Source organism: Bolinopsis microptera, chromosome 1 (assembly GCF_026151205.1).
Source record: "Bolinopsis microptera isolate Bmic1 chromosome 1, MBARI_Bmic_1.0, whole genome shotgun sequence".
In the NCBI taxonomy this organism is placed as follows: Eukaryota; Metazoa; Ctenophora; class Tentaculata; order Lobata; family Bolinopsidae; genus Bolinopsis; species Bolinopsis microptera.
The window spans coordinates 24,352,144-24,377,474 of NC_087072.1; the positions used below are offsets into that span (position 1 = coordinate 24,352,144).

Consider the following 25,331-nt stretch of genomic DNA (forward strand, 5'->3'; position numbering starts at 1 on the left):
GGTACCCCCCCCCCCCCCCCCCCCCCCCCGGCCCCTCAACCTGCAACTTTGTGCGACTTATGTTCAGTTTTAAACACTTCCCAAAATATTATCTGACTTTTCAAAATTGTTAGAGTTGATGGGCATGCTAGCTGAATGCTTGGATCGAGGCTTGAGCTTAAAATGTCAACAATTCAACATACCCACGAGCTATAGGAAATAGCCGTTCTGTAAACCCTTTATGGCTCTGACAAGAGGTAAATGTTCTAAATAAATGATAAGAATCTGTTCTGTGATAGGAGATTATAATATAGGAGGAGCATAATTTACAACTCAGTATCATTAGATGAGACATTTCACCATGACCTTAGAAGCCTTAACTTCTGAAATTACCCTGTGCTTTCCCTTTCAATCAATTTTGTCTAAAGATTGGAATTGTAATTGAGATTTGTTTGTTATGGCTTCTCTTCCTCCCAGGTGATGTGTATTCCTTAGCCTTACGGTCTCCGCCCAAGAACGGCCATTGAATTCTGCCCAAGAGAAACCGCTAAACCTGGTAAGTACTTAGTTAAATCTGTATGTCTGGTCATTATCCTTGCCTTTTTGGTCGTTATCCTTCTTGAAGAGCGTTGTACACCCGAGGTTACAAGCAATACCATGAATATTACCGAGCTATTTTTAGGATTTTGAGCGCCTTCTTCAACTCCTTGAAACCTTAGCCTGCGAATCTTGAGCCACTAGACTCAACCCTCCTGTTTAAAATCCGTGAATTTTCCCAGACCACGCACTGTTTGTTTACAGCTATTAATGGTCACTAAAAGGTTAATTTGTGCACTGGACCATGATATTTTGTGTACTTAAACTTTAAAAGCGTTTAGATGTAGAACGAAGTTCACATGGCGACTGGGAGGAAATGGGAGCCGTTAAACCGTTAGCAGGCACACAAGGCTAACTCTTATAAAGGGTGCATCATGAACTGGGACTGATTGCTTTGCTAATGACTTCTACCTGTGTACTTTGTATGTACATTTTATTGTGAACAGTTGCTGTTTTTCTCAGCCCAAGTCGTTGATTAAAACCTACATTTCTTCTAGCAACACCTGTAGTATAATACTCAATAGTAATTCGAACGTTCTAACCTGAGGAGCTGCCTGCATACCTCACATTGGCCGTTTACAGTTTAAAATTATATACCGCAGAACATGATGATAGCTGTATAAGTGAAACCTTTTTAACGTTATTTTGTTTTGTAAGTTTATTCCATTGCAATTGTATAAATTAGTTTATTGTATAAGTTGATTGATCAATATATCGAATACAGAATAATTCTCTAAGTGTATCAGGTAGATTGCACAGGACTAAATGATTACACCGTGGTCACCACCCCACCCACCATTGTCAGCAAATTATTGTACTTCATCTTAATTACCAGGTTGTACATTGCCTCAGGAAATCTTCCCAAACAGCCTAGTCGCACGGGGTTTGCCCTGGCTATTACCACTTTGTTACAAGTTTGATTACCTGTGGCCATGGGTAAATATACAAATTTTATATGGAGCTTGTTCGTTGCTCATTACCCGGTATAATGAATAACGAATCCAGCTCCATATAAAAGTGATCTCTCCATTTTGTGGCCCGTTGCTTTGGTCTGCCATTGTGCCAACTAGACACCTGCACCCGTCTATTGTCTGACCGTATTCTTAATTCTTATAGCTATAACTGATATTCTGAGCTGTATCGCTCTGAAAATAAACTTCCCGTCACAAACAACCATCATGATCAGTGTAACGTTTCCACTTTCCTTGAGATTATTATAAAGTAACACCTTGTCACCCTGCTCTCCGCCTGCTTCGTCTACTATAATATCAAATATACTGGTCTTATTCACATGAGAATGTCAATCAGCCAAGTAATTGCCTCGCCTAACTTTTGCTACCGGGGCCTCCTAGAATGTTGTTAGTCACCAGTGTTCGTTCCCATTATCTGCCTCCTTCTTTATCTGGCTCCTTATTCTCGTTATTCAGGAGTTGTGCTGAGTGAGTGAGTACTGTCTCTCACACAGAGAGAGAGGCTCACCCAGGAGTACCTAGTACATAATATGTAGGTTTTCTTGGATTCACGACTCTCCTCGCAGGTCTTCTAAGTACATTTTTGATCTTAATTAGACACTATATAACCTGAATTGTGCTCTCAGTGCAGCAATGTGCACGTGTTCAAGACCTGCATCATCTTTGTGTTCAGAGGTGGGCGGGGGATGCACCCAATCGTTAGCGCTATTAGGTTTATGACTTTATGAGGCATGCTTATATTCTATATGCCCTCCTTACAAGCAACCAATTAGAGAATTAGGTAGGGTATGGTACTCCCGTACAAACCAGAAACTCGAGCTTCTAGACTAGTGATGATCTATTACAATTCTAAGCGAGTACATATTAAAATTAAATGATTAAATGATATTGAAGTCCAGTGGCTGTGGAGGCCAGTCTATACCGAGGCTCCAGCTTCACTTCCCAACCCTCTCTAGCTCCACCGAGTACAGCCATTACTTAAGTTGTTAGTCACCGTGGCAACATCTACACAGCATCGAACTCATTACTATAGAATGTCCAGGAAGTTTAAAATACGCAATTATGCGTCCAGCCTTGGTCTTTGAGTGGAGTTGCCTTTTTCCGCCATAGTTCAGCCCGGTCATTTGCCAAGCTGAGGATCATGATGCTCTGCACACGCTCGGCAATTCGGCCTCAGACCTTGTTTCAAATCACGTTTAACCCTCATAATTAATGTTTCACTGGCAAGAGAGTTGGCCCACTTCCGGGACCCTACAATTACTGTCTCCAATTTGAAGGGTGAATGTGTTGACATTGTGTAATGTACATAATATTTGGGCTGTTCACTTTCCGCGTGTAGCCAGGTCGCGTGACCCCCACCTGACCTTTATTCTTTTCATTATATCTCACCCGAGCCCTAGTAACAGGCACACTTCCACCCAGTTGGCACTTGCAAGGCACAACCACTTTTGTTCACATATGTTAACCGGACTCATGTACAGTTGTGCAACTTGATTCTTGAAATTTCCTACCTCGTTTCGTAGCAAAGTCCTTTGTCTGGAGTAGTTAACGGAAAATTGTCGTTAGTAAACCGAGTAAGTTTGCTCTTATCTGTCTCTACAACAAGCGATTTTAACAATCCGTACTTATTATTACATTATTCTCGTGCAGAGTCAACCTGAAATGGGTATGAAATAATTTTCCAAAGTATTAATCGCTAACATCATGCCCTTGATTTCAATTTATCGTATGATTAAATTTACGTAATGGCGCATCATTTATGGCGCAACATTTTACAATATTATTAATGTCCTTAAATACTGGGGGGATACTGGGTCAGGTACCCATGATAAGATAATGCATTCTTGGTCAAGAAACTTTTTCGTTGTTGCTTGTGGATATGGCATGGGATATTTGTACTTTTGTAATAATCTTAGTGCCTAGCGTAAGATGTACGTATCGTCCTTACTTTATTTTATAGAAAGATTTACATAACTTTAGGGATGTGTCCCCTACATGAACAGCACATGTGCAAATTCACATACATACTACTGTCTCGTCAGTAGCATATTATGTGAGACGTGAGTGCAATCTAATTATGTCGTGTTATGACATTTAAATCGTGCGCTTCAAAAGGGTGGTCACGCCGGGATTAAGCTCTGGCAGGTATTTGTACACGACTTGCTCTTGCTCACTTTATCTAATATAATATAAGGCATAATTTAAATTAAGATTATGACCACGGCCACTATAATAGTTATGCTAATATTACCTGAGGACCTCACGCCTCGATGTTGCTAACTAAATGTGTCATACATCAATTTATCGCGCCACAGCATGTATCTCAAAATTCATTATTTCACTCCTCTCCAGAAATAAGCTTCGTCCGAAGTCTGCAGACTATTTTGATTTTTGTGTTGATAATTTAATCCATTGAAGGGGCATGGGCATCTTTAAAGGACGTCCGCAAGTTTTGTCCCATTTTGGATTGCAGCGAAAAAAGTAAATAAAAAATAATAACCCCAATTTTTCGGGCTTTGATATACCTAGTAGCTACCAGGAACCCATCAATTGATAAATATTGGGTGCATGGTGTTTCTCACCCGACAGTTATCAAATATTACATGTATTTAGCACTTAAATAAAAACCCCGATTTACAGGGGTTATAATATCCTCTCCCTGACAACCCTGGTTAATCGGGGGTATCAACGCACTTATCTCATGAACTCATTCCACTTCAAATTGAAGTTGTTTCAAAATCTCCGAGACATTCCACCTCTTAAGTAAATTATACTGACAATGACTGTAAGTCTGGGACGCAGGCCGTGATAAGTACTGTATTATTGACCGAAACACATGCCAGCCTATCATTAATTCAACCGAATGGTGCTGATAGTTTCCACAGACAATCCTAGTGTTGAAAGTTATTGTCACCGTAAAAACGAAAGTATCTTAAGACTAGGAGCTTTTTGATATAATTTTGTCGAACTTAGATCTTGAGCTGCAAATCTCAAATCTGGTAAATTGACTGAACCTATTAACGTTCATACAATATTCAGTTACAAATGTACCTTACCTTCAGTTAAAAAAGTACCTTAGCTTAAGGTAAAAGTTAAATCTTGTTCCTATCCATATTTTATGAAGCAATAATACCACTCTCGGTTCTCACTCTACCGCTGCAAATTGGTTATCACTGTGACAGTGTGACAATCTGCTATTGTCACAACATCTGTTTACAGAGATGTGACTAATAATATTGCTATTGGCTGAAAGTGAATATTATTCAAATATTTGGTCTGCTACTTAACTTGGCACCCACGCAACCATTCTCTGACTCACTGAAGAGACCACAGCAGAATGGAGCTCTATCTTAATATGTCCTTCGATTTCACATTCGTTGGTACTTGGTCTGCGACACTTACTCTGTACGGAGCATCCAGGGGCTTTAATATATTGTTCGATCAGCCGCACAGTAACGATACCCACCAGGTCACTATGCTCGTCATACTAAGTTAGTGAATGGAACTAGATTATTAGATTCTCGTTAGAAGGTAATTTCATCTTGATAAGCAGCGATTCAAACGTTAAATGATGACAATCATGATGATATTTTGTTTTTGTTAAATTAGGTACCTTACTCGGGATTATTATAACGGCCAGGTAGCGCAGTTAACGGCCAGGTAGCGCAGTTGGTTAGCCAGCTTTGCAATCGTGAGGTTGCGGGTTCAAATCCCACTGCCTGCCTGGTCGTGGGGTGAGTGTTGTTGACATTCAGCTTAGGATCGTGAGTGGTCTATGCAGCCCCCCGGTCTACTCAGCCGAATACTCGAGAAATCGGGTGTGAGGGTTAAATGAGGAGCTGCACATTGCAGCAAAGTCTCGGGCGAAGAAAGTATGGTACACACTACCTTAACCGTCACTGGCTAAAAACAAATCCTTCGGCTTCCTGTAATTGGCTGGTTGCACTTGTGTAACAATATGGCTGTTGGAATACTCCGAAGTAAAATAAGTGTCTAGATAAAAAAAAATTATGACCGGGATAAAGTGGTGGGTTTAGGGTAATTTCGCCATATTTTTCCCGAACCACATTTTCACCGGTCGTTAATAAACCCGCCTACTCAGCTTTTAGGGTTCCCAAGGGGTATGGGTGCTCATATTTTAATCGTTGTCTTATATTCACTAAAGAAGACTATTGGGACACTTGTTGTAGGTTTTTCGACTTCATTTGGCTAAAATTGCAAAAAATTCACCTTTTTGCCCAATTCTTGTCATATATCCTTATTGTCAAATTTGATTTAAATAGGCCAATTTTTAATTTCTTAGGTATTGACTATCTCTACATAATGAAATAGGACTAAAAGTAAAAGTAACAGTTAAATTAAAACTTGAATTAATTAAAACTGATGAAAGGGATGATCCAGATGAAGATAACGAAGATGATTACAACTTATTGGAAGACTAAACAGCTCTCCCTTTATCTTAATATCGATCTGGTTGTTACGCTTCAAATGTTAAAAACTATTTTCCATCCAGTTTGATTAACCACGAGTCATTATTTCTGTCTACTTTCAACAATTATTGATAATTTGACTTGTTTCACAAGTTTTAGCAATGCGAAAATTTCTAAACTTGCTTATCTCTAATAAGGAAATTTACATCTGAGACAACATTTTTGAATCTAAAATTGAAAGGTTGGACACCGGTAAAATGGCGACCGGGAAAATGTGGTGGGTTTTGAGCAATTTCGCCATATTTTTCCAGAACCATATTTTAACCGGTCGTTAATAAACCCGTCGTAATAATCCCGAGTAAGGTATACGACTACCCTTAATAGTAATAGTTATAGTTGTCCCGATATAAATTACTGCCTATTGGATTAACCCTTCTGCGACTGCAGAATGCTTAATTTAATTAAAAGAGCATAACCTGCCAATAGTCTCTATAACAATATAAGAATAGTATAATATATATATATTAATTTATATAAGTATATTATTATTATATTATTACCATATATTCCCTCAAATTCATTAAATTTGTGAGAGTCAGTCAATTATACAATTATATAATATGTTTTCAAATATCCACTTTAATTTATCAGCTTCCTTACGAGACATATTTATATTCGACATAATTCCGGTGACCTAAATGATTTGGGAACGAAAATATGGGATTTTTTTCCAAAAAAAAAGTAATTTATAAATCATTTTAAAAGCAATTCAGGATCGAATACTAGTGTTCATTTGTTAGATGAATCATATTTATAACACTATATTGATAGTAAATCGACAAAGTCATAATTAAAGAAATACGTGAAAAATAATTTGGGGAAAATAATGATGATGACCTAAATTTTGGTAGTCCGAAAATATGGTGTTTTTCCGGAAAACCACCGACTTTCGTACCTTTTAAATATGTCTCGTATTTGATTGGCTGGGCGAATCTTCTCGGGTATTTGTGTTATTGGCTAAAACATGGTTTTAAATTGCTATTTCACGCTTAATGCTATTCAGTGAACCTGTTTAATTATTCCGAATACAATATACACGCTTTGTCCATTGTTAAAATGTTTATTACATATTTATTTTCCCACCCAAAATCCAACTGTACAAACTACTGACATGCTTCATTGTTCCACCCGTACACAAAAACACTGTGCCCCGTCTTCACCTCCGCAGAAGCTTGAAGTAAAAAGCTGCAAGTTGTTGGCTCTTCTGTTGACGAGTGCTTGTTATTTTCGTCTACTTATTTATATTACAAGTACCGCGCGTTAGCCACCTGACCAGCACGTGACCTGAACGTGACCAGCAAGTGTTAGTTCGCCGGTTTGATTGTATTGTCAGTTCTTGTCGTCGTTATCTTCTCCTGAAATATACTCGATTTATTGATCATTGATTACATTGTCCGTACCTCTGTTGCATTGCTGGATCAACAGCTGTTGTTAATTAAAGCTTGACAAATTTCCGCTTGCAGTAGTAGATGATCAAACAATGGCCGATAGAATAAGTTATTAATTCCTAATTGTAATATTCGACAAATAAAATCTTACCGGTCAATTTCATGAAACTAACCGCCTTCTCACACAAAGGATTATATTTCAATTAATGACAGGAATCCTTATCGTCACATTTAATTGTCAGTAGGAATTCGAGTAATTGAGTTTCAGGGAGGGCTGCGTGAAACATGACGGATTTATTATAATCACTATAACGCGACCATTGTCCACCAGCCAATCTCTTACCGCCCTGCCTTCTCTCTTTACTCCTACTTCACATTCAACCAGGCGATATGTTACGAATATTGTAATTTTAAATTCCGGCTTATATACACTCGCAAGTGTTGCTTATTGGATGGTTTTACCCACAATAACACAACACACACCATTGGTCCGTAGTGATGACTTAGGAATTGTTCTTATAATGACCATGTTGGTCACATCATGCTATACTTAAATAATTCTCATGACTTATTAAGTTTTGCTCACGCCAAAATATCAGCTACGTAGCATGTTATAATCCAATTTATGTTATCATGGAATAATGGCCATTCAATCTAAGGCTTGCCTTAATTGGGATTTCATCAAATACAGCTTTAAATCAAAACGGTTTAATTTGTCGGTAATTATCCACAATCCACATTCTTAAACTTCATTGAGCATAATACCTAGAGTTTAATATCATGCCGTTTAGTCTTCAATATCCTCCTCGGTGATTATACGCGCTTATAACCGAGCCAGCCACGTTATAATGCCCACGTCTAATGAAGAGACTTAGGACCGACAGTAGATGTCGGTAACATTGCTTCGTGCTTGAACATAAATAGGGTTTGCATTTAATGTTTGTAGATATTGGTACGTACCACATTCGAGATGTTTCCTCTTTCCACTAATGCGTAGACTATTTCTTTTCTTGACTCCAGTGAGTATATTTATTTCTAGCATGTTTAATGGAGTTGTGTGCTTTTACCTGCAGTTAGCCGCTTGGATAACTATTGATATTTCTACTAGTCGAAGGATCTGGAAGCACTACATTTTTCATGATTATTTTGAGTAAACTTATTACTACGGACTTTTATTTTCTCATATTAATTTTACTTTTTACTTTCCGCAACTACATAACACTTTGAAGAATTTCAACACTTTTGAGTTATGTCACAACACCTACAAAACATCCTACGTGAGACTGAGAGGCATATATCAGTCATTATCAGCTCTATTCCACATAACCTGTTAACAGTAACACGTTCAATATATTCAGCAGATGATCGGATCCAATTCACTTTATTAGCTGAACGGACTCATTGTCACTAATGAGCATGTATACGTGCCGATTGTGTCGATCCTACTTGCCATGACCTCCATAATATGGCCTGATTAATATCTGATTATCTGACTGTGTCCGACACTGGGAACAATGTCTATTGTCCCAGGCTCTACACAATCAGCACGGTCTACATGTTTCATGTTTACAGGCCATCAGTCTCCATATTAGTGACCGCTAACTCCTTGTTCACTCCACAGATGGACATAAGTGGCCTTTAATAGCCCATCGTTATTTACCTTGGAACGATATTGTTTCGTACTTCTTGGAAGGGTTAGCACCACGTCGACATAGTCCATTTTGAAATATAATGGTCGGACGGTAATTGCTTCTTCATAAAGACGCTTTTGTTGTTTAAATTCTGAACCATGTGGCATTTGGCAAGGGTTAAACGATGTCATTATACGGACAAAAATATCGTCTAGACTCGTGTCACGTCTGCCTATTTTTTACCATCATTTCTACTAATTGTGCTTCTATCTGATTTTCCAGCAAGTATCCGGTTGTGCCGGCATTTTCATGCGAGAATAGGATGGTTTATTGCCCATTTAACCTATCCTAAACAGCTTGAATGCATGGATGCTTCTAGATGGTTGGCAATCACATAGCGAGCAATTCTCAGGTGACCTTACAGGGAAATGCCGTGGTAGGATTGTAGAGAATACTGTGTCATGTTCAGATGTGCTCAGCAATCCTTGTATTTTCCTGTGTTTACAAGCGGTGTTGTGTTCTCTGGTTTACAGCCTGCTGTCATTAGTTTAATACGAAACTCAGGTTATTGCTGTCTACAGCACAAAAACACATGTTCTAGAGATCAAGATGACGTTCACAGAGTATACTAGTGAATACTACGTGTAATACAGTCTCACTGTCCTGTACAGCTTATCATTTTAGAGTTAGTGATTGTCAGGGTTGTTACAGGGTTGTTACAGTGCTGTTACATGGCTGTTACAGGGCTGTTACAGTGCTGTTACAGGGTTGTTACAGTGCTGTTACATGGCTGTTACAGGGCTGTTACAGTGCTGTTACAGGGCTGTTACAGGGCTGTTACAGGGTTGTTACAGGGCTGTTACAGGGCTGTTACAGGGCTGTTACAGGGTTGTTACAGGGCTGTTACAGGGCTGTTACAGAACGTCAGAACACGGAGATGTTTGTTCATATTCTCCTGGTCTGTTCAGTGTTTAATTAGTACGGTCTAATCTGCGCACATGTGATCTTGTTCATGGTTGGAGGCATAGTGTAATGAGGAACTGCAGCAGCAAGCAGCATAACGACCACACATCGTACACGTATAGAGCATACATTGTACTATTATTGGTAGCTTCTAGCTAGAGCATGACACCAACAACCATAAACAGTCCCTGGATGTATCTTGCATGTCCTGCCTTCCTTGTCATTATAATAATGATCCTCTGGAATATTTAATGAAATGCAGCCGTCTCGCATTTTAAGGTTTCTATGTAGCTACTTGTGGTTCAGTATAAAGCGTTCATGATACTGAATCTGCGAACCAGACCAACCTGCCGAATTGAAATGAATTAGACTATTGAGCTACTAATTTTCGACTGTCACTCGCCCACCCATTTATATTACGCTGCACTAGTTATTAGAATTATGGCCGATCAAACATATGTCACGTCTATTCTGTTCAGAATTCTGAATTCTGATGGCTGCTGACAGAATTGATAATTTTTTTCGTTCCCTGCACGCTTGAACAAAAATATGATTCAATATTTCAGTGTAATTTTTAGCGATACAATTAGGATATGAATGATTAAAAGAAGAACCGACATGCATTTGCCACTAAGCACAGTTATAGTCATGTTAAGACTTTAGCTGCAGTTTCAAGCCTGATAAGTGCGTAATGTTTCCGTTTTACAACTGACTATTTCGTGGTATTAACTCTCCTCGTGTATTACAGATGGTTGTTTTCAGCCTAAATATTTAACAGATTGGTAATTCTACAGTAGTAAATTTGTAGTATTAGTAAATCTATAGGTCGCTAAGTTTGTTTACAATAGTTTTCCTTAACCAGATAAGCAGGGAACATAGAACCTTGGTTCTCGATTATCTTTATTTTTGGAATTTTTCCTAGTAGGCGATTAGGTTTCCTACATTGAAGCGTTACGTATCAAAAATCTAAATAACATTAGAATTTTACTCTTATTATTTCGAATATCCACTAAATTTTATAATTGCCACAATTTCATTTCGTCCTTCTTTCGTTTAAGCACTACTGTCTTTTCATCTTTATTAGTTGTGTAAATATGTATGAAAATAGTTGGTTTTATTCAATGTCCTTGCCATTAATTCGATTTAATTATGCCTCTCTTCTCTTTTGTTAAAGGTCAGTCACGTCGGTGCCGGCTGATCTTCTCATTGTATTGCCTTCGTCCAACCTATCACCGTCCAATTCCATAATTACAAATAAAGTATCTGATTTATGGTAATTACCAAAACTCAGTTCAGCTATTTATATTTTCACCGTGCTGTTATTCATAAATTTACAATGCGTGGGTAAAAATTTCTTCGTTATCTATATTATCTTACCATTCATGTCAATTAGCTAGCTAATTAAGTATTTTGTTTATGAAAGGTGAAGCCACAGTAAATCTCAAACTCATCAAATTTGCTTCAAAAAGCCCATATTGTCGTGTGAAAGCATTTCCCAGTATAATTTGGCTGGCAGAGTTTTGGGTGAAATGCTACATGTCATGATGTCATGATAGCATAATTCCTCATTTGTCATTTGTGTTCAACCCAATTCTCCCAAAAATAGTGCTTAGTTTTTTTTGGCATCAACCGCAGCTACATTGACTTGCTTTTATAACAGCTACTTGACTCGCTTTTTAAATACAACCTACAGCTACCTACTCACTTACTATTCAGTATTCACTAAAATTTAAAATGTCCGAGGCTAAACTATGCAGTGTGTAAGGTTATAATTATGTACGGTATTTACTATTTACCAGTCATGTCATTTTATTTATTATCTTTCTCTTCTCAGCATTTAAGATTGCCAAACATTTCGTAAAACACAGCACACTGACAAAGCTTAGTTGTGTAATTAAATATAATCCTTTGATTAAGTGGGGTGAAGAGTAAAATGTTTGTCTTAAATTGGTGTTTAACTCGGTATCCTTTGCCTTACTCTTCAAAGCTCCATACTTAGGTAATTTTCTAAAATTGAAATTGCAACAATTATTAAATGCTGAAAATTGTTTGGCGGTTGAATTTTTGTATGGTTATAATTATACACGGTTTAAATTATGTGCGTTTGGTAGTTTGAGGGCAATCATTACCGGATGAATTGTAAACGATAAATAAAGATAGATTCGTGGCTGCTACTTAATTACTACTACTACTACTATATTAAGTCGAACATTTTCTATAGATAAATTTTCACTTTCAAATTTACTATAATCGCATACTCTATTCACATGAGTGTAGCCTATAATATTCGTATTTTAACTGTTACTGTTAGTCAAATATTATAGGAACATACATACATGTTACATGGCGAGATCTCCATCCAAAAGGATTAGTCTGCGTCATCTGCGTCATTACTTTGTATTATACAACTTCGGCGGGCAACATCCCTCCATCCCCCCCGATCTGCAGCCAATCCCCTCACACAATCAATCGTGAGTCCATCACGATCCAATCCCCGCTCAGCATCCCCAACAAACACATCACTCAAGCTCCCCCTAGGCCCGCCTCCCGATCGCTTCCCACGCCTGGGTTTCCATTCAAGTAGATAGTTAGGTAACCGATCCTCAGGCATTCCACCGACATGCCCAAACCAACGCAGCCGTCCTGTTGCTATTATGTCAGCAAGAGCAGCCATTGAAGCCCTTCTTAAAACATCTTCATTTCTTACCCGACGGAACCACCTCACTCTCAGGATTCTGCGTAAGCAGTACTGATGGAAAGACCCCAATCCCCCTGCCTGCACTTGAGTCGCGCTCCACATCCCACCCCCACAGGCCAGAACGGCAAGAACAGCTGCGACGTAGATCCGCACCCCGTTGTTAATGCTCATGTTCCCACTCTTCCAAATGTTATTGAGTTGGCCAAAAGCTCCGGTTGCCCCCCCAATCCCGACACTCATTTCTTTATCGATCTTGCCATCCGATGCAACCCCGGCACCCAAACAAGCGAACTGAGCGACCTGCTTTGCAGAGCCTCCATCGACAGTAACATCTATGGTCCCACTCTCCGGGAGCGGGCGCCGCGACGTATCTTTCCCAATTACCATGATCTCTGTTTTCTTTGCGTTCATCTTTAAACCCCCAAGCCCACAGTATTTCGCAATATTGTCCGTTGTTTCTTGCAGTCCCTCGACAGTGTCATCCATGCCTGCTATGTCATCAGCATAGTCCAAATCAATGACACATTTTTCCGGTTGTCTGGAACTTTGTCTGTACTGAAGAGTAAAACCACGCGATATATTTTTAAACTTCTCGGCAAGTTCTAATCCCCAGTTAAGTACAAGGTTGAAAATGGGAGGCCCTTGCACATCACCTTGTCCAGTCCCCGAATCGACATCAAACCATCTTGTCAATAGGAACAAGTCCTTTTATAATTGCAAAAATGCTCGGATCGTTAATCATTACATATTTTTCGGACTGTACTTTGGTTTTGACTTTGCATATTTTTACTTTAAAGTTATTGGTTAGTCATGTTTAAGAGAGCCGATCTGATATCAGCAATCTCCACCTTGGTGGTGTTGATTTCTGATACGTACGGGGTATAAAAACTGCTTTGTCGTTCTCTCCTTCTAATTCGACCTTCTTTGATCGTGTCACGTAAATAGGTAAATGTACTGCCAGTTTTCAAAGTTGCAGACCTACCTCGACGCTCATACAAAAATCTGGATGCTTTCTTTTGTTGGATTTAAATTTATTTAATTATATTATCTATTTTGCCTTATTGTGTGATCAGTCATTTCCTTTGTTTCCCAGTCATTTCCTTTGTTTCCTAGACATTTCCTTTGTTTCCCAGTCATTTTCTTTGTTTCCTAGACATTTCCTTTGTTTCCCAGACATTTCCTTTGTTTCCCAGACATTTCCCTATGTTTCCTTTGTTTCCCAGACATTTCCAATATCATTCTGTAAAAGTGAAAGCCACAGTTTGAATCCTTTGTTTCCCAGTCATTTCCTTTGTTTCCTAGACATTTCCTTTGTTTCCTAGACATTTCCTTTGTTTCCCAGACATTTCCCTATGTTTCCTTTGTTTCCCAGACATTTCCAATATCATTCTGTAAAAGTGAAAGCCATAGTTTGAATTGAAGCAGATCACACACAAATTGAAAGTTCCTTTCTGTGAAACTCAAGTTTAGCTTCAACTAACTAAATTGTCCTCATCTCCTGACGTCAAACACTTTTGGTTGGTGGATGTTTGGCAGTTCTTAGGTTGTGAGGCGCAGTTTCATAGCATTTTATACGTTCCTTAAACGACTTGCACTTTTGAACTGCGCCGAACTTTAATCTTAAATTGTACTGAAAACGGAAATTTACTGCCGCGTGGCTGGACCATAATTAGTTTAGAGAACTGTATTACTTTCGAGAACTGTATTGTTCTTGCACCGCAAATTCACACGAGAAGAAATATTTTGACGCATTTGTAATTTGGGTTTAGCCTCGTTTTCTACACATGCATATTTTTGTTCTACAACTACATGGTATTACTATTATGTAGTAACACTGTAACAATGTCTACATTCTGCAAGTTACAACATTCTCTAGACATGTCTTGCTCTAACGTCTAGTTTCGCAATCGCTGTACAGAATATATTTTATTTTAGACAACTCAAAGTCATCATTACATTTATAGCTCTACAAGCTGTGTCACTTGTGTGCACGACAATAACCAGTTTATCAATTTTGCTTCTACTTTATATATGCCGCTTCATCGGTTTACTGATAGCGTACATTAGCTTATATCATTTTCATTAGCTTATATTAAGCGATTGTTACAAATCTTGATGAAATATTCAATTTTTTAACTACTTTCGTCTTTACTTTCGTCTTTCATTTCAAAACGAACATGAAAGTAACTAGCTCTTAACTTACCCGCTATCTCAGAAATGAGGGAAAGCAGTGACCATGGTTAGCTGCTCTGACGCTCTACATTGGCTGTACAATGAGCTACATCCTTACACTCCCTTTTCTGATTATAGGTAAGCTGTAATTATATTGTCGAGTGATCTGGACTCTGGTGGGGAGGTGGACCTTATTCTCATGTGTTGACACGTGAGGGTGATTCTGAGTTTTTATTGGTCAACACGGGAAGATTAATGGATAAACTTAGGCTTGTATCAGAAAGAATATGGTTCATATCCCTACTGGAGTATCAAGATCTATATTGTGGCACCATATACTACTAAATGTGCCCTGTTCGTCGCGCACTGATAGTGGATGAAGTGGTCAGTGACTCAGTGACCACTGTGGTCACACCGTGGTCACACCGTGGTCACTCTGGTCACACTGTGCAGCGTGTAATATTGTGGATACTCCTAATACTGGTAAGGGATACTCTGCAGACTAATCATATCGTGGTCAATGTAACCACTGTAGTGGCTTGTGCTGTTACCTTACTCGGGAATATTATGACTGGGATAAAGTGGTGGGTTTTGGAAAATTCCGCCATATTTTTCCCGGTCATTAATTTTCCCAGTCATAAATTAACCCGCTATAATATTCCCGAGTAAGGTATAGGAATTCAACCAAATAACCCAACCATTCGGGTTGCGCGATCATTCGGGCTTTTCGTGTCGGTTACTGCAGACAAGGCAACAATTAATTTCGTAATCTTGCAACTATCACTTTACCCACCTGATCGTCCAATAAAAAGGCACGCTCCAAGGACTTTTCCAAACGGAATGTTATAATTTGACCATTGATTCTCATTGATCAAGGAGGATTAAAGTTAATCAAAGAGAATGACGTAGAGAATAGTGTAGAATTGTACGCGTAGCATGTCTTATTTTATGCTTACAGTGACCTAGTGTGAAATAATGAAATAGCGAAGTACTGTGAATCAAATATCATGCCTTCGCTTGAGGCATAACTATATAATTGATGATTTTCGATTTATCAGCAATTCATATTTGTTCATACTTAGGAAGCGTGGTGCTATCAAATCACCAAATGTTAGGTAATGTTGGGTTTGTCGTGAAAAAACGTGATAATATGTCAATGTGGTAATTATAATAATATTATGTGATAATTATAATGTGTGATACGTGTGTTCACAGCACTATTCTGCTTCGGTGGTATCTTCTCATTGTGCACTTGCTTATGTAATGTTTATGCATTGTGTACATATTTGTGTACTACTGATATTACTATGCTCATGAATTAATTTTAATTGGCCAATGATCATGCACCCATAGATCTAAAAGCACACATTGTTGTATAAATATAATAATCGCATATATATATATATACAATATACATCTGATCGATAAATTCTTCCAAATTAAAATATATGGAAATTGAAAGTGTACACTTAAATGAGTCGCTCTGGCGCTCTAAATTTTCCATGATTCCACTACAACAATCACTGTATTTTGCAACAGCTCCGCTAATATACTCTTTATTCCCAGGTTTTCTTACAAAAATTGGTGACTCTGAAAATGATGGTTACCGACTCAAAGAAACCCAAGAAAGGGTAAATTCAGACAGCGGGGTAATCACTCCAAACCATACCATCTACCTAGCAGTCCTCACTGACATCAGCTCTAGTCTGTATGCGGTAAGTAGTGTACAATTCTCATGTTTAGTTGTTTTTAACATTTCTAACATTATGCCATCTTGTTTGTTTTAAACGTGCACTTCGGATGACACGGTACGTGATTATTCGGTTGACACTTGACACGTAATTATTTGAGCAATTCAACACCTCTCAGACGACGGGGTATGAGAACTTAGCCGCTGCTCGGCTAGCTATTGAAGATATCAACGCTGATAAAACCTTCCTGCCCGGCTATCATTTTGACATGTTGTTCAAAGATGACGGATGTGATATGGAAATTGGACTCAAAGCGCTGACTAACGCCTATGATAACGAGGAAAATAAGTAATATATATATAAGCCTTATCTGACTCGAAACTAATAACGAGCTGTAAAATACATTAATTATGAAATGTAATTCAACCACTTTAATTATACAACTACTAATGCTACTTTGCCAGTTACTACTAAACTGCTGCATACATACTTAAGTATACTTAACCTTGACCCTGCTGTTTTTCAGGAAGATTCACGCAGTTATTGGAATATTGTGCTCCGTACTTAACCTTGACCCTGCTGTTTTTCAGGAAGATTCGCGCAGTTATTGGAATATCGTGCTCCGTAGTGTGTGAGTTGGCCGGGTACTTGTGTTCCTCGGATCAGTGGAATATCCCCGTCGTATCCCACTCTTGCTCTTCCGACGATCTTTCTAAAACTGACAAATATCCCACCTTCGCTAGGTAAATAATAAATATATGTTGTATTTTGGTTACGATCGGATGAAGCTGATAAGTATTATTGAGAAGACGGTTATCCTTTCTCAACTCTTGTAATTTATTTTTATCTCTTCTTGAAATAACGTCATTTACTTATTTTACAGGTTATCATTGTCGGTGTTCAAGTATACCAAATCTATTATAGCCATCTGTAATAGGTTTAACTGGATTAAAGTTGGCTTGATGGTCAACAACATAGATTGGTAAGAGTGCCTGACCGTTTGCTTTTTTGCTGTGTTTAACATTTTTAACACTGCGGGCCCTCGCTTTGTACGACAGGAAAAGCTACTTTAACATCACTAACAATAAAAGTTAAACAATTCCCCGCTAATCTTTAAGTATAAATACATTTTTTAATTGAAAAGGACGAATATATCACTCTATATCGTCACATACGGCAGGTATGTGAAAACAGCTGGAAAGATGAAGGAACTTATGGGAACTAAAGAAAACAACGGAATGTTGGACATAGAAGTAATGTTAGAGAAGTTTTACTTTGATGAAAATTCGGACGACGAAACTTCCGACACTTATCAGCTCCTTGTGGAACAGCTAAACAGGATGAAAACTAAAGTCAGAGGTGAATAGACTAGAATAATCGCGAAAAGAAGATTATCATTTCTTTTTGAATGTTCTAAAAGAAATGTTTTTCCGAGTGTTTTGTTAGATATTTGGGAATTGGGTTCGATCCATTTTAAAATGCAATATTAACGATATTATGAACCATTTTAGGGGGTAATTAGTATTTTGATATTTTAACCGTACTAAATCCACGGTTCGAACCCTTACGTGGATAGTGACCACTAACTATACTCACAGCCGAAGGATCAGAAAATTAATCATCTTTCAGTGATAATAATTGTGGGTTACGCACGGGATATTATATTTGTGCTGAAAACTGCCATGAAGCAAGGAATGAACAATGGACATTTTGCCTTCATCACGCAGGAGTTCATTCAGGCAGATCTTAATAAAGAAGATAAAGATCTAATCCAGTAAGAATTATATAAATTATTCTCATTAATTTAATGAACAAAATATAACCCTAGATCATTCTAGATCTGAATAATTTTGTCTAAACTTCTGCTAGACATACGGGTAGTTGGTACTATTTATGGATCGTGGTTGAGGGTACCTTAAAATGTCTGTTAGGATGTATCATGCGCTCAGTACGATAAGAAGATAAACATAGCACTGTACACACCAAACATAATTGCTCCAATTTCAGGTCAATAGAGGGTGTTATCGACCTCGAACCTCTGCTGGACAAATCAGATAAAAACTATATTTCTTTTAGCGAGCGTGTCAGAAAAGTGGTGGATCAGAAGCAGTATCCTAAAACAGGGAAAGACGTGGTGGGTGTTATCATCATTTTATTGTATTTTTTATAAATTTTCTTGATTATTTAACAGCTAATTAATGAATGTAATGAATTATGAATATGAACAAAATACATTCACTGCAATCGAATCTTCAATCTTGATCCTTTTTCTTACTGTTCTTAACCCTTTCTGCACTTCAGAGTATTTACATGACTGACAATTCATTTCTAGACTGACTGACTTTCGTGTCCCACAATATTGGGCTCATTCAGCATGTGTTGAAGCAAATGTAACCTACCTGCAACGGCATGTGGTGACCGTCCGATAGGTGTCAACTTAAACAGCGATTGTCATTTCTTTCTCCATCTTGAACTTTAAGCAAGTCCTTTGGATATGTTTAAACATTTTAACTTCCACGATAATATAGTGTGCTTCATGGTATGTACAGGAACGTTTATTATTAGTTGTGCTAATTTGGTCCGTAAAGTCAGACCATACAACTGCAGGGGGTATTTTAATTTGTAATATCCAGTGCTGAAACCTGGCCAGGTTCCTCTGGTCACTTTAACTGGTTAAGTAACTGGTGAAAATTATCAAATGTATTTTTAATTTAGTGCTGCATAATTCTTCTAGATAAGCCAACAAAATGCAATACCAATTGTCCAATTGGTTAAAATATTCTAAAAATTATAACATGCTAGTCGCTGGCTTGGGGGTGTCATAGCTATTCAATTGAAAAATTTCGGATTTTGTCCTTGAGAGATCATTTGTTCGAGAAATACCAAAAGTCGCCAGTAATGAGACCCCCAGACCAGAAATAGACAATAATGATAAAATAGAAAGTAGTACCAGAATCCCCCAGGCGAATCTAGTTGCAGCACAGATGTATGACGCAGTGATGCTCTATGCTAAGGCTCTGAAAACAGCAGTTGATAACAACCACGAAATTGAAGATGGAGAGAGACTGGTAGCCTCTATGGCAAAATACGCTTGGACTGGTAAGAACTGTGCTCACTTCAATTGTAACAATCTCTTTTGGTAAAACTGCGTGAAACATATTTTGGACTAAAATAATGACTTTGAATCATGGACCATGCTATGAATTTCAGCACCAGCAGATAACAATGTATCACACAGTCCGATTTTCAGGGATGTCTGGACAAATAAAAATAGATGTAACTGGAGACAGGCTTGGAAACGTCCAAGTAATGAACATACAAAACGGCGATTTTAAACAGGTTTGTTTTCTTGAGTTGGAGTAACTGTTCGAATTTTTAATTGAATTTCGCTTGAATGTAGAAATTGGGTTCTTACATTAAGAATCTGCTCAAATTAAGTATGCTCTATAAATTGGAAATTTAACAAGAATTGACGGAACTGGGATATTTAGCATGAGCTATGAACTGTTATTTTATAAGGCTTCTATGGGCTTTTCATTAATTATTGTCCATAATATTATAATGCGGACCATTAACCCATATCTTCCTTATTATATTTTTCGAAAGTTTCATTTTGTACAATGTATGTACGACCGCTCATTGGTCCTACATTGAAAGGCAGCAAGGCAGACCTGCAGCAAGCTTGCGACGTGTTGTTATTCCCTGCCTTTGATGTTATTAGTTATTTAGTAGCAGTAGCCAGTTTTCTTATTTTAAATAACTGGCCGCTAATGTTGCTGTCTTTTTTGTTAGCGACGTGATGATTAGTTTAATTTCTTTCCCAATGATGTGCTCTTTTGACAAAGTTTTGTCAATTATCACAAGGACTATTTCACAATACTCATTTGGTCGATATCTAAGTTATCGCTTTATTAGAATAGAATCTCAATATTTACATTAATGATTAGAAGATTGACACACTATCTCTCTATGAAAAATTCCACTGTGCATTGTTAGGTGAGGGAGAAGGTATGGAAAATGCCAAAGCATTTAAAACTTACCAAGTATAATATTTCCATCAGCGACCAAGCAAACCTTGCTTGCATACCAGTTTGTGGCCTCAACCTCAGTAGTAAAACAAAGTATTTTTAGTAAAACAAAGTATTTTATTTATTAGCAGTGCAATCAATTCATATGATATAATTATAAGAATATAATAGTATGTCACACCTATTTAACTGTTACGTTCGAGTAGTCGTGTCATGGCTAAATTTAACTAGGACCAGTGGTGTCGATTAACATTTTAAAAGGTGATTCTAAGTGACACAAATGGAAAATTTTAAGAAAAGACGGATCAAAACACAGATCCAAGGACAAGGAGACCCCACTGCAGGACCATACATGCTATTGGCTTGTGCATGGCCCAAAAGGTTCCAGCTGTCCAGGAAACTGTACGTAGCTGGTCAACTAGTTTTAAAATCAGACTAGGCTTGATGAGTTCTGGGGTTTCTAGAGTAAGATTTGATGGTGCCAGGTTTGTTCAGGCGGACATGGAAATTATGCGAGGAATATATAGGTATATAAAAATCATATCAATATAAAAATAGATCCAAAAATAGATCCAAAGATTCACACGGCAGTCAGGGAACTTCCAGACAGGATGCTTTTAAAACAGGTATAATTAGCGCTTTTGTAATTAGTTGTATGCAAGGGATGGGATGCTGATTGACTAAGCTGGTTCAATGCCCCAGCTATTTAGGGGGAGCCACTCAATTTCACGCCCAGGTGTTGTCAATTGCTGGGTTTCAAGTAAGAGCTTTTTGATACGGCTCTTGATAATTGAGATGGGGGAGGAAAGGTCGGAAAATTTACTAGAGCCAGGGACCATGACATTGTTTTCATTAGGAGTGCATTTGTCGAATATTTTATCAACCAAACTGTTCCATATAGTCGTACCTTTGAAGACAAAATTGTGTTTAGAAATTTCAAGTTTGTGTCGGGGGACCCGCATAGTTTGGCTACATGCTCTGGAACTTGTTTGGAATAAACTTGTCAGAGAGATAGGTTGATGCAGTTTCAAGATTTTAAACAGTTCAGTGGATATATGTTGGGTGTACAGGTTGTGGATTGACATGATTTTCTCGGTATTGAATATTGGCTTAGTGTTTTCCAAAGCAAAGCTCCTTTTTGCGATGTGTTCACTGTATGGTCTTGCACGTGCACATGTTTTATAATACTCTGCCCGGTCAAAGCTTGGTTTGCTTCCAAATAGAAGGCGTACACATCTTTTTTGGATGGAGAACAGTTTAGATAGTCTATGAGGTGTGACACCACCCCAGCTACTGATACAGTAGCTCATATGAGACTTGAATAAGGAGTCATACAGCTTATGGTACTCTGTTTCTGGAATAAACTTCATAATACGTTTAATTATAGCTATACTTGTAGTTAGTTTACTTTTTATGTTATCTAGTTGGGGTTCCCAGGATAGTTCATGGTCTATGATAACACCAGTCACAAACTGTACGCTCCTCGAGAGATAACAGATAGAGGTATTGGTATCCACAGTTGCAGAGAAATACTGTGATTCTCGGAGTAACAGTGTAGCACAAGCCTTGAAATCAGCTGCTCCGTACGCGCCGTATGAGTTAATCTTTGATTTGACTCCTCCTTTCCAGCAGACTGATCTAGGCAGTGTTGTGGGCAAGATTTGGTCCGGTGGAAAGAGTAGAAGGAATGTCGTGAGCAAATATATGCTTTTCATAATTGAGAATCATGAAAACGGGCGAGTGAAAAGTAAAAATTGAGCAGAAACAAAATCCTGAATTTCAGTACAAAATTAGGCTCTTGAGATCGCAGCGTTGTATAAATTCTTTAATCTACAAAAGTTACTGCCTGTTTACCGGACATACCCTAACTAAATTATTGCATATTTTAGCGGGGCCAATCAGTTTAATTGATCGTTTGAGCGTTATCATGCCTTGATATCTGTCACAGGATAGCTTCTGTAACTATCTCTAACCCAGTTAGCGACTGTCGTAAAAGTGAACGGTCATTAGAACGCATGGTTACCATGGTTACGAAGCAATGTCACCCCCTCATGTCTATCAGTATAACAAATCAGTACAGGCTCATTTGATAATAAATATTCGTTTAGTCATTAATTAACGATTAAACGTGGTCTAATCAAACACCCCTGTTCACCAACTCACTAAAATTTCTACACTCCCATTCTCCCAGGTGGGCACATGGTGGATGGATAGACACCTGAACGAGTCTCTAACGCTAAGTGCTGATAACATAATCTGGCCAGGAGCTCCCGAAGAAGCGCCCGCAGCGTGTGGGAGACAGTACGAGCTGTGTGAAACCTACTCAGGTCGGTCCACCTCCCACTGACCCTCAATTTGTACAGTTTCACTTCCCCCCTGTATATGTCAGTTAACATACCCCTTATTGTAGACGCAGCCGCCAGAATAACCATGATCACACTCGCTACTTGGACATTTATATCTGTGTTTATAATAAAGCTGTGCTACTATAACAAGGCCAGCACCAGACAAGAGTAAGTTCACCTTTTTCTCCATGGTCTGGCGTGCTTCATACTTTATTTTGGGTTCTGCCACTTGAGTGCGTCTGGGACTTCATTTGATGTGTGTGAAAAATTTAGGTCCTTTTTGGTGTTCAGGTGTATTGTTCGGACTTTCTAGTCCACTCATGTCTCATTCAGGTTTCTTTTACTACTCTCACCTTTAGTTATTTGTAGCATTTCATAAAAATTTAAAGTAAGCTCGTGTGCATTGGTAGTCGAAGTTCTGTTGTTTGTACTGCATTGAACATTCTTATTTGTTTACGTTCACCCACTTCGGAAGCACTGGTGTTGCAGCATTTTAAAGTTTGAAGTTTGAACCTTACTGGTTTAGTATGGGACCAGCCATATTTTATTCAAGGCCTAGTTGAAAGTAAAGTATTGATATTTGATCAATGATCATGTCATTGGATCTATGAGCCCTGAGTTATTAAAGCAAGTTTATTGCTACATGTAGCAAGAGCAAGTATTTTACAGCTAACTGTAAGATGTCAGTATTGGTTGAGCTGCGCTTTGTATCTTCACACAATCTTTGTAGTCCGGAAGACTATGCCAGCAGTTGCATGGAACGCTGCTTGGTTGGTTGTGGATGTGCAGCTAATGAAAACTCCAATCAAGTAAGATTCTGCGAGTAATCTCCTGATTTCATGTCATCCTGTGGTTGTGCTCATTCATGTTCAATATTTCATCATTTATTTTGAGTGTCGTAGCGGTACAATTACTTTCGTCTTCTTGCAGTCTCGTTGTAAAGTTGTCATGAGAGCAACATCCTTGAGTTCAGCAACTTTTTATCGTCTTCAGAGAGTAAATGGTTGTAACATTTAAATGCTAAATGCTTGTCTCATTATTACTTTTCTATAATCAACTAAAAGGTGACCACACACTTAGGATTAGATAACCTAGTTGTCGCCATGATCTCCGTTTGGCACCATGTCAAATCAAGAGCCGACATCTCCATTTTAAGTACTTCTTTTTACAAGACACAGGCACCGTTATCTCATACTGGTTGCACAATGGATCCGTCAAGTATAATACACTGGCCCCTTATACCGTTATATTACCATGACGACGTTATATTATAATTATATAAATGAACCGACATTTTGTGAACTAAACGATTTTCTCTTAAAATGAAAGCCCTTTTTCAACTCGTTTTTCAATCTTCAACAAATATTATTTTCAATGCTTCACTGTTGTCAGTGTTGTTACTGCTTCACTGTTTTCAGTGTTGTCAATGTTGTGACTTTTCTTTTATTTCAGACGCGATAGCAAAGATCACTCTTATGGCCCTCGTATGCGCTGCATTCCTCTTTGGACTATCAATTCGACTTTACCTCTATAATAGAACTAACAAATAGAATCTTTTACTGGGTTGCAACAGTTTGTTTTTACGATATGAATAAAATGATTGTTTACGTCACCGATAGAGTTCGTTTTTATTCATTTTTACGCACAGAACTCGACCAAGCATTATGGTCGAAGATCATGTATGAATTTGTTAACATAACGTTTGGAAATGCATGATGTGATAATTTTAAAAAGTCGTGCAGTGACACATTTTTGATATTTGTTAATTTGAATCATTATTGATGTTATTTATCACGTTAAGTAATATTTTGTGTAACTTTGGATATAAGCTTGGTGATTTTCGCACTTAACGTTAGAAACGATAGTTTATGGGTAAAACTAAGCTCAAATATATTTAGTCTATGAAATAATGATGTTTTTAATCAATTCAGTATGTGACTCAAAACTTTTTGACTTCATCGAAAACGACCGATTTCATCAATTAAATCATTATCAATTATTATCATAAAATTAGGTGTTTTTTGCATGCATACCGTGAACGTAAAAAAACAAGAATTTGCTCCAATGTTATAAATCGAGTAGTAGTCTGTGTAAAATGATAAGCGCAGAGAAGAGGCAATAGAATTATAGAAATCTTTTGACAATCAATATCATTCATCTTGCTCAATTTGGTATTAAAGTGCAGTGTGAATGATACAAAACCTACTGGAATGGGAAATTTCATCAAAGTAATGGAATCAATAAATACAGCCTTATTAATCATAATCCGTATTCACAATTCAACTACAGTTTTTTATGTATTATAGAGGGTGTTACTGTTAACTGTAATTAAATGCAGTTATACAGATCAGTTGACCACACATAGAAACGTCACTATA

General features: G+C 37.9%; 1 protein-coding gene across 3 annotated transcripts; it reads left to right on the forward strand.

Moving 5' to 3' along the window:
• The first annotated feature begins 111 nt into the window (after positions 1–111).
• On the forward strand, positions 112–25,129 carry LOC134819204 (speract receptor-like). 3 transcript variants are annotated; one of them, XM_063829030.1, is made up of 14 exons: positions 112–236; positions 457–535; positions 14,933–15,027; positions 16,456–16,604; positions 16,759–16,928; positions 17,171–17,323; positions 17,464–17,562; positions 17,761–17,939; positions 18,210–18,354; positions 18,588–18,714; positions 19,544–19,679; positions 19,831–19,919; positions 22,800–22,935; positions 24,406–25,129. In XM_063829030.1, exons 3-14 carry the CDS (start codon positions 14,991–14,993, stop codon positions 24,501–24,503), a joined length of 1,518 nt encoding a protein of 505 aa, XP_063685100.1. In that variant the 5' UTR covers positions 112–236; positions 457–535; positions 14,933–14,990; the 3' UTR covers positions 24,504–25,129. The 3 variants fall into 3 exon arrangements, with proteins under 3 accessions (XP_063685100.1, XP_063685083.1, XP_063685092.1); XM_063829013.1 differs by lacking the exons at positions 112–236; positions 457–535 and adding an exon at positions 15,972–16,004 and having other exon boundaries at positions 14,932–15,027; positions 24,406–25,128; XM_063829022.1 differs by lacking the exons at positions 112–236; positions 457–535 and adding an exon at positions 15,972–16,004 and having other exon boundaries at positions 14,932–15,027; positions 18,588–18,711; positions 24,406–24,914.
• The last annotated feature ends 202 nt before the right edge of the window (positions 25,130–25,331 follow it).